The 13,650-nt window shown below is 32.8% G+C and overlaps 1 protein-coding gene across 5 annotated transcripts in view; it reads left to right on the top strand.

Annotated features, from left to right (window-relative positions):
* The window catches only part of TDRD3 (tudor domain containing 3), a 171,847-nt gene that overhangs the window by 137,082 nt on the left and 21,115 nt on the right, over positions 1-13,650 (top strand). For 2 of the 5 annotated variants that reach the window (XM_044249844.1, XM_044249845.1), the window contains exon 13: positions 10,730-10,815. The exons of 2 other annotated variants lie outside the window; for them this stretch is intronic. In XM_044249844.1, the coding sequence (XP_044105779.1) occupies positions 10,730-10,815 (86 nt within the window). Of the gene's footprint in view, positions 1-601; positions 1,285-10,729; positions 10,816-13,650 lie in introns of those variants that run through there. One more of the 5 variants, XM_044249848.1, reaches the window with a different exon arrangement.

Here is a 13,650-nt window from a genome sequence, read left to right on the forward strand (position 1 = left end):
AAATAAAACAACAACAAAAGCGTAGTACCAGTAATTATGCTTTGGGCCATGGAACTTTATTCTTTACCTTTTTATTCTAGAAAAACTATCATTTTCTAGATAATTTATCATTTTATATTTTATAATATATTACTAATGTTTCATAATATGTAAGAGATCTTTCTCCTCACTCTCATTGTCTAAAGTTTAGACACTTTTTCTCTAAAAAAGTCTGAAAAATACCATCAGTACTTAATTTATGTCTTTCTTTTCTTGGGGAAACTTGACGTAACCATATCTTTGCCCCTCTGATTCTCATATGACTGGCTATTTTCTTTCTCTTTTTTCCATTAATACCTCTTAATCTCATTTTGATGGTAAAAATAATTATTTATTAAGTCTGTATTTCTAGAAGATGAGTCCGGGTTTGGTGTTCATAATGTGCTTTCAAATGTGTTTAACTATTACAGTCAAAGAGTCAAAATAGAGTTTTTACCTTTCGTTTTATTTTTTTTTTAATTTTTTAAAGGATTTGATAAGAGATTGATCTTATTCTTTTCTCCCTAGAGAAAAATTTTGCTTCCTTACTTTACCTCTTTTCTACTTCCTTTTTCTGTTTCAGGGTGGCCATAACTGCTGAGCACATTTGTCGTTCCTCACTGTAGCTCTTCCATTCAAAGGTGTTTGGTACTGGGTGATAATTTTCTTTCTACAGTCAGTGTCTTTGCCTTTCCCCGTCTTGATAGTCTTCATTGCTTTATCATTGATTTTAAGTCCATATAAAGTTAGCTGGACAATAACTTTATCAGATGTCACAGCCCATGTAGCGATTCTGAACCACAGCAATACTTTCATATTCTTTCTACCCATTTGTGAATATTCATCTATGCTTTATTCCATTTTTTTACCAATTTACTTTTTTGCAGTCAGCTTAAAAATCTTGTAAAATGCTTGAAGTATTTTACAGAAAGAAGCAGGATAGAATCACTAAATCTTTTGAAGATTTTGGTTGATATTTTATGATTTTGTGTAAATTAATATAGCAGATATTTTTGCATCATAAACATTGTTTTGGGGGACAAGATCATTCTTCTTTATCTGCTTCAATAACTGACTTAGTTTGTAGAAGCATCTCCTTGATATGCAGATGATGTCACCATCACCTTCATTCATCTCCATTTTTAAAAAAATGCATATATGCGTTTTTCCATAAAAAGCCCCTGAAGAAAAAGAGTGCATGCAGTTGTCAATACATTTAATGTAGAGTTAGCGTTGTGTTCTCCTGGCCTCTGAGAGTATTAATGTTGAAGTCTATGAGCACTTATTCTTTGTGACAAGTTTTAAATTAATCAAAAGCAAATATTCACTAAATCAATAAGAAGAAAATGCTAATTGACAAGTCCTACTAGAAAAATTAAAGGGCTGCAAAGGTACAGTGAAGTTTTTAGAAGCCTTAACACAGTTGTTCACTCACACCATGGATTGTGTAATTTTTAATTTTTAACTCTTGCACTATTTTTAATTGTGGTATTATATCTTTTATTAAAGAGTTTGTTTGTTATTGGTGTAAGATTTTGGAAGAACCTCATTTTCCTAAATGTAGCAATGACCATTCATTGAAGAGTTTTCTAATAGTTTGCTGGAAAAACAACCCCAAAACTTGCATATAAACCAAAAGCTTTTATAGAAATCAGTTGCCTGATAAATCATTAAATAAAAAGGCATAAGGCATAAGGATAAATCTCTAAATAAAAAGTATGAAATCTAAAGAGACTCAGAGACTAAGTTCATAGTCTCTCGTATGGAAAATTAAAATGAAAATCAATTTAATACTTTAAATCCACGAGTTAATATTTTTCTCATAAAGTTTAGGAGTTATTCACCTTTGCTCTGTAGACTAAATACTTATTTTCCCTTTCCATTTGGATACATCTTTTTATTTCCAGAACATAATCAATGATGATATTTTAGATGGTGAAATGTATGCTCTGATTATGATTAAATATTTTATTTCCTCCAAAATGATTCAGTAAACTTTTTGGTAAGTCATCCTTGATTTTTTTGTGTCCTAGCTAGATTTCACCTGGTTCTTTTAGCTGTCATTAAATATTACCTTTTAAACTTAGTGTCTTTATTATAATGAACTCTCTAAATATCCCACATAGTGTGGGGTTTATAACTTTTCTTTACTGGATGAATGCTTTCACTTTTTTCCCCCAATGTTCTTTAAACATTATACGATTTTCCTTATTTTTCCAAAGTAGATGAAGCATTAGTGAGTTTCATATTATTTGTAAAATTATATAGGAAGAAAAGTGCATTATTTTCTATTTCTGATGACTGTATGAGAAAACGTTAGGGAGCAGAGCAAATTGCTATTTGTGTTTCCTGCAGGCCCTTTCCAAATTGGTTCCTTTTAACTCTAAAGCCTATGCCAGGAAACCAGTAAAAAGATGCCACAGGCAATTTGGAATTACTGTAAAATACCCTGGCGCTGCTGCTGAGACAAACCTTTTGTGTTTTTAGAGTGTAGTTGCTTCTGAATTGCTTTCCTAACCCTGGAGAGACACTTGTCAGGTCTTGATTTTCCAAGTATTTTTATGACCTGGGTTCTATGGAGGCTTTTATAGCCCAAGAAATGTTTTTGAACTTGCTGGTTTCTAAACTTTTTTTTATAAATTCATAGTACTTCTTACTATCAGGAAAAGATCTGGTTCAGCTATTGTTTCAACAAAAATAATTGTGATTATGTAGATAATGCTTAGTTCTAAGGCCTTAACACCATCTTAGGCAGTAATTTTAGACAGATGGATTGTTACTGCCTTTTAGATGATCATCCTATTTTAAATGTTTTTCTGTTTTCATCTGTTCAACAAATATTCATTGTACATCTATTAGGTGCTGCGTTACTCTAGGTGTATATGTTAGTGCACAAAACACACAAAAATCCGTGTGCACTGCACAAAGTTAGAAGAAAGTTATAGTTCCAGTTACGTGAAACAAATATCTTATGAGGGTCTTTTTTATTTCTTCTTGAAGTTTTAAGATAAAATACAAGTGGAAAAAATCTTGTTTTCTGAAGTTGTAATTTAAATAATGTTTAGGTCTTTATTCCACCTTAGTTTAAATATAAAATTAATGTGGAAGAAAAAAGTATGACTTAATGATTTTTTTCTATTTTAAAAGTTCTAATCTATTTAAAAAGTAAAATTTGTTTTTAGGAGGGTTTGGGTTCTGTTTTTTTTAAGAATTATGATATATATATTTTTTTCAGTTTTAGTATACTTTACAAAAGAAGCTATCTCAGGTTTTACTTTTGAAGTAACTTTGCACAAATATTTTATAATGACATCCTCGGAGCACATTTGAAAGTTACCTTTTTAAATTCAAATGATGTTCACAAAAAACTATAAATTATTCTATCACTAATAAAAATATTAAAAAGAAATATATAATCAAAAAAGCCCTAACCTATTTAATGAGGAAGGAGATTGAGAGTTATGATACATAAATTAATGAGTTAAAATAGATCCTAAATGTATTAGAACAAGGTCATGTTAGTAATTTTAATGATGTAGTGATAAAGTTAGGCTATAACTAGTTTGTATTTGATATCAAAAGATCATAATAGATATTAAAAAGAGGACAATTGTTATAGAAATCATTAACTTCAAAGGAAAATTAGAATTATGTAACAGTGAGGTTCTGCTGATTAGTATCCAATAAAAAGTACAAGCACATATTTGATCATAGTCCAGAGCTTTTTCATTCTTGCTGATAATTCTTAAATAAATTAGTGGGTATAATTTACCATATTTAAATTTCTGCACTAAAAGCATAAGTTGATTAAGGTCACTGAAACACTGAAATACATTTTTTTCCACCAGACCTATCTCGGGAAACTTTCCCTTCAAACATTGTCATATGGGCAGAACTCATTGTGTTCTGTTTTGTTTTGTTATGGTGTAAACAGAATTAATCAGAATGAAACTGTACAGCTAGCTTAGCCCCATTTAAGAACATAATTTTCAAATCATAGATGATGGAATTTGGGGATTCCATGCAATATCTTCAAGTTTTGATTTAATAAAGTTTGGTTGTTTTTGATAGCCTTTATTTCTTCATCAGTGACCCAGCTTTTCACAATTCCCACTGGAGGTTAGTAGAATATGCAATACTTCACTGGAGGTATGAAAGCTGCTCACATAGAGGGAAAGATTATTCATTCATAAATGTGTGCCATATGCATAGATATGTCCACTTAATACTGTTGGTTTCTACCCCCTGAAGGCCATATTTCATTTGTGACAACCAGACCTAACAGATTATTATGAAAACGTTGATATCTAGTTTTGACCCTGCTCTATTATTCAATAGAGACATTTTATTTCACCATTTAAATGAATACTAAGAGAATAATATTCTAGCTAATAATTTTAAGAGCCTGTACAAAAAGTATTGTTTGAATTTTGCTATTGATAACTTAATATATTGTGATCTACTCAAAGGAACTATATATATCAGAACACCTTTAAAAGATTTCTGGGTAATCTGAGTTGTTCTTTATTGAGCAATGAATGTACAGGTTATATTATTATTTCATGTTACTTTTTCCAAAGGTGAAATAACTTCCAAAGTGAAGTAACATGTCAGGATATTACTGAAGATGTGCTGCCTGTCTTTTTAAAGTTACTATAGTTATACTATGATTTTGTTTCTAACTTTAATTATAATTCAAAAAACAATTCAAGCCTTAAATTATTTGAATATTAACATTAAGAATCAAGTTAGCATAACTGAAAAATCTGCAACATTTTCTTTTTGTATAAGTGCATGCCAGTAGATAATAGGTTAATCTTTTCTAAGTCTCACCTTTATTAATAGCAACCTAAAGTGTGGAACCCTGAATTATGATGCTGGTTAATTAGGAATTGAATCCATGATGCTTTAGATTTATGCTGGATATTATATGATTTACTTTTTCCTTCAAAGTAGTCATAAGGAGGCATCATGGGTGAGATCTTTAGCTGAAGGGTGCTGGGATTGTCAGGTGAAGTATTTTTCCTTTGACTTTTTTGATTAAGTAGGCTCAAGCCTTGCTTTCTTCTAAGTGTAAATTTTTGTTTTTTCATTTACTTTACTTACCAGGGCTTTTAAAACTGTAATTTCAAACTGCACTGATTTTTACCATTTCTTTGCATATAATGCAAAAGACTTGCTAATATACTCACTGCACAGGAAATAAAGTAGTAAAATAAATGAATTTGAGGAATATTTTTGTTTTGTTTTATTTCTCTGTTTCCAAATATGTCACCTTTCCATTGGGCATGTACCTTGACTAGACACTCATGTCAGTGTATTTTAAAGATTTTTATAAATCTGAAGGGGCATTCTTGAATTTTAAAAATGCACTCAGTTCTATTGTAGTTTCAAGTAAATTTCTGACCCTCTTCCATCTGCACCTAGAAAAAAAAAAAAACAGAAAAAGAATATCGCTCATTGTGCCACAGACTTCATTCACTTTCAGATGGAGCGCACGCAGCATATCTCCTCTGAAGTCAGTGATTGTGAACCCTGATGGTGACTGACTACAAGGGGACTTAGGATACATATTTGACTGCATACCATAGTCAGTTGTTAGTTGTTGATTCTCTTTGTTAATTTTACATGGTCATCTTGTGTCTCTACTTAACACTGTTTTTCTATATTCTTAACTTTGGCCATCTCATTTATTAGTCATATCTGCTTTCACTCTATTTCCAAAACAGCCTTGTATCCTCTTGGCTTTTTTTTTTTTTTCACCTTTAGAAGAAGGTGGTATCTTTTGATGTATATGGACTACCCTTCCTCCTGATCTTAATTTTCTGAACTTTACTGGACATGTACTATTTATTCTAGAATCATGAACAATAGGCTTCACTATCACATCTCTAGGAAAGAGTGGAGTTGATCTGTCTCCTTGAATGAAATACTCGAGTGTTATAGAGCTTCCAATTCTTTTAAACTTGAGAACTACTAGCAACAGTTTTACACCTTGGCTTGATATAACTCCCTTAGCAACCTGTCATTGACTGAGAGCCCCATTCAGAAGGGAAAGGAAGTACTACAACAGTGAGTATGTTTTATTTGCCTTAAAAAGAAACCCATATAGTTTATTAAGAGTAAACATAATTGGAGGTGCCTCAGTGGCTCAGTCGTTAAGCATCTGCCTCAGGGCTCAGGTCATGGTCCCGGGGTGCTGGGATGGAACCCCACATTGGGCTCTCTGCTAAGCGGGAAACCTGCTTCTCCCTCCCCCACCCCCCCTGCTTGTGTTCCCTCTCTCGCTAAAATCTTAAAAAAAAAAAAAAAGTAAACATAATTGAAGAGGCTCTAGTTAAGCAACTTAAACCACGATAAGAATACAAAAGTCACTAATTTTTTGTGGATATTTTTTAATGTCTAGTTCACTTAGCTCAGGATTTTCTGAAGTGTGTTCTAAGAACATTAGTTCCGCTTTCTGGTTAAATAAATTTGGAAAATGCTGGGTTAAGGAAAATTAAGTTTGGTTTTTATTATGGGACTTATCAAGAAAATGTGTATTTTATTTTGTTTTGTTTTTTTTCCATTTGTTTAGGTCTTCTATAATTTCCTTCCTCAGTGATTTGTAGTTATCCTGCAACCTTGCTAAATCACTTATTAGATCTATGAGCTTATGTTCATTAGCTTTGAATGCTTTTATTTTTGATTATTTTTATTTAGAAATTACTGTTTAACATTCATGCCAGTGATATGTCTTTTAATCTCTAAGAGAGAGATTAAATAATAGCTTCACAAACCTATTTGCTCATGGAATTCTGTGGGGTTTTGTTTGTTTGTTTGTTTGTTTGTTAACCTGTGACAGAAAGTCTATGGGATATATTTTGGAAAAGATCTTAGCTATCTTGTTACTTTCCTTCTAGTTTTCAAATTTCCCAGCTTTAAGATAGGATGAAGGGGCGCCTGGGTGGCTCAGTGGGTTAGGGCCTCTGCCTTCGGCTCAGGTCGTGGTCCCAGCGTACTGGGATCGAGCCCCGCATCAGGCTCTCTGCTCAGCGGGGAGCCTGCTTTCCCCCTCTCTTTCTGTCTGCCTTTCTGCCTACTTGTGATCTCTGTCTGTCAAATAAATAAATAAAATCTTAAAAAAAAAAAAAGATAGGATGAAATTTATGTTTAAATATATTGTTTCAGATGTTCCAAATGTCTTATTAGTAACATAATATTCAATTTTTGTGTTACAAATAGAAAATAAATATACAAAAGACAATTTTATTCCTCAAATATGTTTTTAGATTCTTAACCTTTCTTTGAATAGAGGACAGAATATATTCCTGAAATTTTAGGTCCCTTCTAAATACTCGTGTCATTAGTAATAGTGTTTTATTACATAAAAATAAAATTAAGATCTTGTGTTACGGGACACCTGGGTGGCTCAGTTAGTTAAGCAGCTGCCTTCCGCTCAGGTCATGATCCCAGTGTCCTGAGATCGAGTCCCACATCGGACTCCTTGCTTGGCAGGGAGCCTGCTTCTCCCTCTGCCTCTGCCTGCCATTCTGTCTGCCTGTGCTCACTCTCTCTCCCTCTCTCTCTCTCTGAGATAAATAAATAAAATCTTTAAAAAAAAAAAAAAAGATCTTGTGTTACAAATACGTAACTCACTGGTCTTTTAACTTTATATTAGCTTAACTCTGATTCTGAAAACATCTATTTATTAACTTTTAGAAATGGTCATTTGTAAAGACTACCATTATAGCTTTTATAATATTGCTGTCCTTCTCTATAATTCTCACCTGATAACCCACATGATATTTACATGTTCCAGCAATAATGCATTTTCACCATTTACTTGGGTTTTGTATTTGTTATTCTCCAATAAACTAGTCTAAGGCAAAATGTGAAATCCCTTTTTTTGTTAAGATGACATTTCAAAAGAAAGTGTCAAAGCAGTTTAATTCCACTGGGTAAGTGAACATTCTTAAGTGAAGGAGAATCCTAAAAAACTAAAAATTCTATTTTGTTTCAACATTTATATTGCTTTTTTTACTAATATGCTGGTATGTCCTAAAGCTTTTCAATAATATTGTTTTAATTAGTTAAAAGCTTGTTAAAAACCTCCTAGAAAATAAGCAGCCTCTTATATTTTACTGCTCTTGATCTTCTGTTCTTGTTTTCCTGGTACCAGCAATTAAGTGAGATGAATTGATAATCTTGGATATAATTCCAGAGCTCACCTGAGTGATCTGGAGGGACAAAAATTCTAATTTATTTTTAAATTCTTGTTTTAAGAAACCTGCCCTTTTCAGGTACTTATAATTATAAGCAAGGGCAGAATTTATGGTTGGGTAATAGATAGTGGGAGTGCATAGGAACTCTATAAATAAGGGATAGATACATACTGTAAGTACCAGGTCTTTTAGAGCTTGAAGGGATTAGAGCTTTTAGTGAGCACATGAAGTGGCCTGATAACTAAAACAGTGGAAGGAGGTCAGAAATTATGTGTTGAATGATTTATGTAGTTCTGGTGGTCACCTTTATTACTGAAGAGTCCTTCGTCAGACATCAAACCTGAGCGTAACAGTTTAATAGGATATAGTTTTTCAATAAATATTCTCTGATTCTTTTTGTAGCAAAGCTATTTTGGACAACAGATTGCCCTATATACCCAAGTATTAAAAAGATATAAGAGAAGTAGAAGATATATATTTCTTTCCTTCCAGAAGCCACCTAATAAATATTAATAAGGCCTCCATCAGACTGAGAGTGGTCCAGTCTGGGAACCATTATTGGCATGGTTCTTGATTACAGTTTTGTTATGCACATTAAAAGAATAGGATAACGAGAAGGAAGTAAGTTGGGAAAGCTAACACTGACTTTCCAAAACTAGTATTAACTTTATAATGACCTCTTACTGGCATTTTTATCTTGCCTGAAGTATGCTCATTTTCCCCCAGATCATGTGATTAAGAAATTAGGGTAAGCCCTCTTGGTCGTGTTTAACTTATTATACAAAGTAAGCTATTAGGATAAGATAAGATATGAACTTATTATACAAAGTAAGATATTAGGAGTCAATTTAATTCTGTTTCTGGATGGTTCAAATTTTAAAATGTATGGATTTGTGTTCTTTTTTTTTAATGTTGATAACCACTTTTAGTACTATTTAATGAATGATCTGAGAGAATATAATGATCCTTTATCTTGAAGAGACTTATGTAAATAGGCTGAAAATAACATGGAAAAAGTACCTTTTTTTACCTCATAAAATGATCAGAAAATACAAATATTATTATTATTATTATTAGGAATTCCTGAATTTGACCATGAGTATGTAAAACAATTAAATTTTTAAAATATGGAATTGAAGTCTTAAAGCAAGGGGAAAAAGGAGGCATATCAAGAGTTTGAGAGTGTTAGTACTTATTTAGAATTTTTTGTTTATTCTAGGTAAGCATTTTTTTTCTCTTCCGTTTTGTTCCCCTTCTCTTCTTTTCTTCTTCCTCCTTATCCAGACTCCTCTTCCTTGTCCTCTTCCTTTTTTGTTTTTATGTCATATATTTGCCTTTTTATTAATCTTAAAGGTTTCACGTGGCTTTTAACTATTATAATAGGGTGGGTATGTTCCATCTCAGACAAGACTAATCCTCAAAAGAAGTCTGGTTGCATAGGGCATCTTTTCAAGTTCAAAAAGCCTCTAAAAGCTTTGGCCACAAATAAACTGATATTGCTGGTTGATCTTTCATAATCCGTGATTATAATTGATGCTTGTTTAACACCTAGCCCTACTGATAGTAGTTCTCATAAATGCAAAGACTGTTAGGGACTGAGATGTACTGGAGCTGAGTATAAAGACATCTAGAAATGGTAAAAAGTTGTTATCAAATCAATGTGCCCAGTTGATTTAAATTGTATCCTTGCATTCTTAGGAAATAAGCAAAGAAGAGAAAAATTTCTCACTGAATGTGTTTAAAATATATTAGAAATGTAAGTAATTAAGATCAAAAATTAAAATATATAATTCCTTAAGGAAAATTAAGGAACTATTCAAGAAATTGGAGACTGAAAACTAAATTTTGTCATAGAAAATTAATTATAAAAGGCTACATTAGGAACATTTTAGATATAATTTAGAAATGAACATAAGACTTACATCTCAAGAAAATGATACACTTTCCTATTTGTTGAAAATACTTAAAGTTGGCTATAAAAAGACTGAATATTCTGTCCATTCTAATGATTTTAATTGCTTTAGTGAAAATAATCACTGATCATTAAGGTAAACAAAAATAGCTGTAGAGTAGGTTAAATGTACAAGTGGTATCTTGGTTCTTAAATATTTTTCAAAATAATATTTATAATGGTATAATTTGAAAGTTGTGACTGAAACTGCTAAACAAAAAATTTTAAACATACTGCTTTAAATAATTTCACTTATAAAAATAAGTTTTGCTTTCTGAAATGAGACTTACTGTACTTTGAGATCCCAGTAAATTTCACAACAGTGGCAAATTACTGCCAGAATTACTTCTGACATCATTTACTACTTACTGCCATTCTTGAGCCCAAGGCTGAGATACATTTTCAGATTTCTGTGTGCTATATCCTGAGAGAATTTGATAAAAAGGGGTCACTGCAAGAGTTAAATGTCTGCTCTGCTTGGCCTTTAAAAGAAGGGGAGAGGGCAAGGTTGGTGTTGGGCAAATTACTTCCACCTCCCTTTCTGCCCCTGCTTCAGCTCCAGGGGAGCTGGAAATGCACAGGAGGAATCAGAAGACCTGGGTCGAGTCCTGGCTCTGCCACTTACTACCTATGTGACTTTGGGTAAGTTACTTAATATCTCTGGGTCTCAGTTTCAGTACAGGGTTGTTCTGAGGATTAAATAGTGTGGTCAGTGGTAATGGGCTTTGTAAACATACATTTCTATTATCAAAAGCTTGGCCTTCTTCCCTATTCTTCTATAGTATACTGTCCTCAGCTATGTTATTTTTTAAGTAATCTCAAAATGATTTAATTCGTTTTGCTTCTCACTACATCCTCTCCATATTGGAATTCTTATTCCTGTCCTGTGCATGCTTCAGAGTAAAGTATTCTAAGAACCTAAAATCAGTCTAGTTAAATTAATTTCACAGTGAAGTGTGGGTTACTGTTACCCCTTCTTCCCCTTCACGCACCTAACTTTCTCTAATTTTCCCAGAATTATGTGCTTAGAAACATCAAGAATCTAATGCATGGGCATTCAGACAGTGTTGGAGAGAAGGATTTTTGGCAGAGGCAAGCCTTTAAATCCTGTTACCCAGATCCCACCTGCATAAGTTAATAACGTGGATTGGGAAAATGGGAATATGTTGAGCCTCTGGTCCTTTCTTTTTCTCTATGGGAAAGGAAATGGAAATAATTCAGGATTTTAAAGTTCTTCAGAAGTCTCGCTGAAAACCTAGATCCTTAGCTTGAGGAATAATCATAGAAAAGAGACAAGAGATTTAATGGGCATTTCTTTGGTCAGCTCTTTGAGTTACATCTGACTGGGCCTCATCTTTGCTTGTCAATAAAGTAAGTTCTAGTCTACCTTCAGCCAGACTATGTTTATAGTGCCTGTGATCTTTACTGAGTGCTTGGTTTATAGAGGCTTTGTTGAGCTAGGGAAGAAAGAGAACTTGCCTTCTGGGTCACATCTGGTTCCAGATCAAGGGATCTTTATGGGGGCCTAAAAAAACCCTTATATCCCTCCTTGGTCCAGCCCTCCATGGTCCAGCCCTCCCTAAATCTAAGAATGCTTGATCTGGCTATGTGTAAATAATAGTAATAATAGCCACTTACATGAACTGCTTGCCATTAATGCCTAATTATCATGGAGCACAATAACAGTTAATCATGCCATGATTAAATTAACTTAAACATTTTTATTTTATTTTATTTTTACGGCCTTGAACCGTTGACTTATGCTCAATATGGTTTCTTGCTGAAGTAGCAGTGTCATCTTTCATAACTAAAAATTAGAAATATTGAACTCTAGTAGTATTCAAATGAAAATTGAAACAGTTAAGTACAGTGTTAAATACATGAGTGAATGGAAAAAATTAGATAATTCTCATACTGGCAAGGATGCAGTGATGTGAGTACTTTTATACATGGGTGATGGCAGTGTAAATTGATGTGATCCTTCTGATTTTTTCCCAAACCTTAAAAGTGTTCATACCCTTTAAACCAATAATCCCACAGTTGTTAATATCTCCTAGGGAAAGAGCAAAGGAAATAAACTAATTGCTAAGAGATAATCATTGCAACATTGTTGCCTAAATGCCTAACAATAAGAGAATGGTAAAATAAGTGATCTTCCATCTGCTGGATGAAATATTTTACAGCTGTGGTGAAAGATCGTTATGAAGGCTGTAATATTAATGGAAATATTTATGATGAGTGAATAAAAGCAATGTATAGATTTGAATGAGAATATACTCAAGGTGAAGTGGTTTAGTGTAGTAAAAGTATGTATACTCTAAGTGTGTGTATACATACTTTTTTTTTCAATTTTATACACTTTCTGTAATTTTGAGTTACATTTTTTATTGGAAAAAGTAAAACCAAGCAAAATAAAAATAACAAGAAGAGAGTTGATCATAATTAGGGAGTTTTAGTCTTAAAAAAATGCCAAAAAATTACAAAAAGGATCTGAAAATATAGGAGGGAAAAAATAAGATAAAACATCACCTTTTAGTTTTAATTTTGCCTTTGCTTTCAGTGAGGTTAACAGCAACATGATTATGGTTTTTCGTGATAAAATACCAATAGCCTTAAACTTGTTCCTATCTATCATTAGTAAATAAAATACTCCCACAACTAAACAAAGAGTATTACCTATACAGTGTTATCACCTACTTTCACTCTATACATACAATCTATTTCCCAATCCCTTGCAAAATTCTCCCTTAATTATACTGTTTCCAAAATTCTTACACACCTTAGAATTTAGTCTGTTCCAAGTGCTTTAAAATACAGAGCAAAATACATTTCTCATATGAAATGTTTCTTTAATTTGTACTTCCCTACCATGCATAGTTCCAGGAATATGTTACTATTTTGTTTAACTCTTTGTCCCTGTTTTAGTATTGATATATTATTGAAATATTAAGTATAAAGTGAAGTTTTTATATTTGAGGTTCTCCTGTTATCATTTCAAGTATTTATCAGTCTATTTCAAACATTGTTTTTTCAAGTACTTATTATGTGCCTTTAACTCTCCACCCAGAGCAGTGCTGGGTACATGTCCTTAGAATGATTATGTGCTAGAGAACAGAAATGCATAGATGAGCAGTCTCTGCTCTCAAGGAGTCCCGGACAAGAAGAGGAGCCCCGGAAGTAAGCCAGCATCTGTTTATATGAGCAGAGCACAGAGTTACCTAACTCAGTCTGGAACTGACTCATGGAGGAATCAAGGCCCTCCCTGATCATCCGATTATAAAACAGCAGTGTGCCATCACACAAATTCTCTAGCCCCTTTGCCCTGCTTTATTTTCTGCATATCTTGCTCCGGCCTCCAACCCCTAGATTAAATCCATTTGAGAACAGGTACCTTGTCTCAGCTTAATACTTCAGCATTCAGAACAGTACCTGGAAAATAAGGCACCCTCAATAAATATTTGTTATATTTGGATAACT

The sequence above is a fragment of the Neovison vison genome, chromosome 5 (genome assembly GCF_020171115.1).
Source record: "Neovison vison isolate M4711 chromosome 5, ASM_NN_V1, whole genome shotgun sequence".
Classification (NCBI taxonomy): Eukaryota; Metazoa; Chordata; class Mammalia; order Carnivora; family Mustelidae; genus Neogale; species Neogale vison.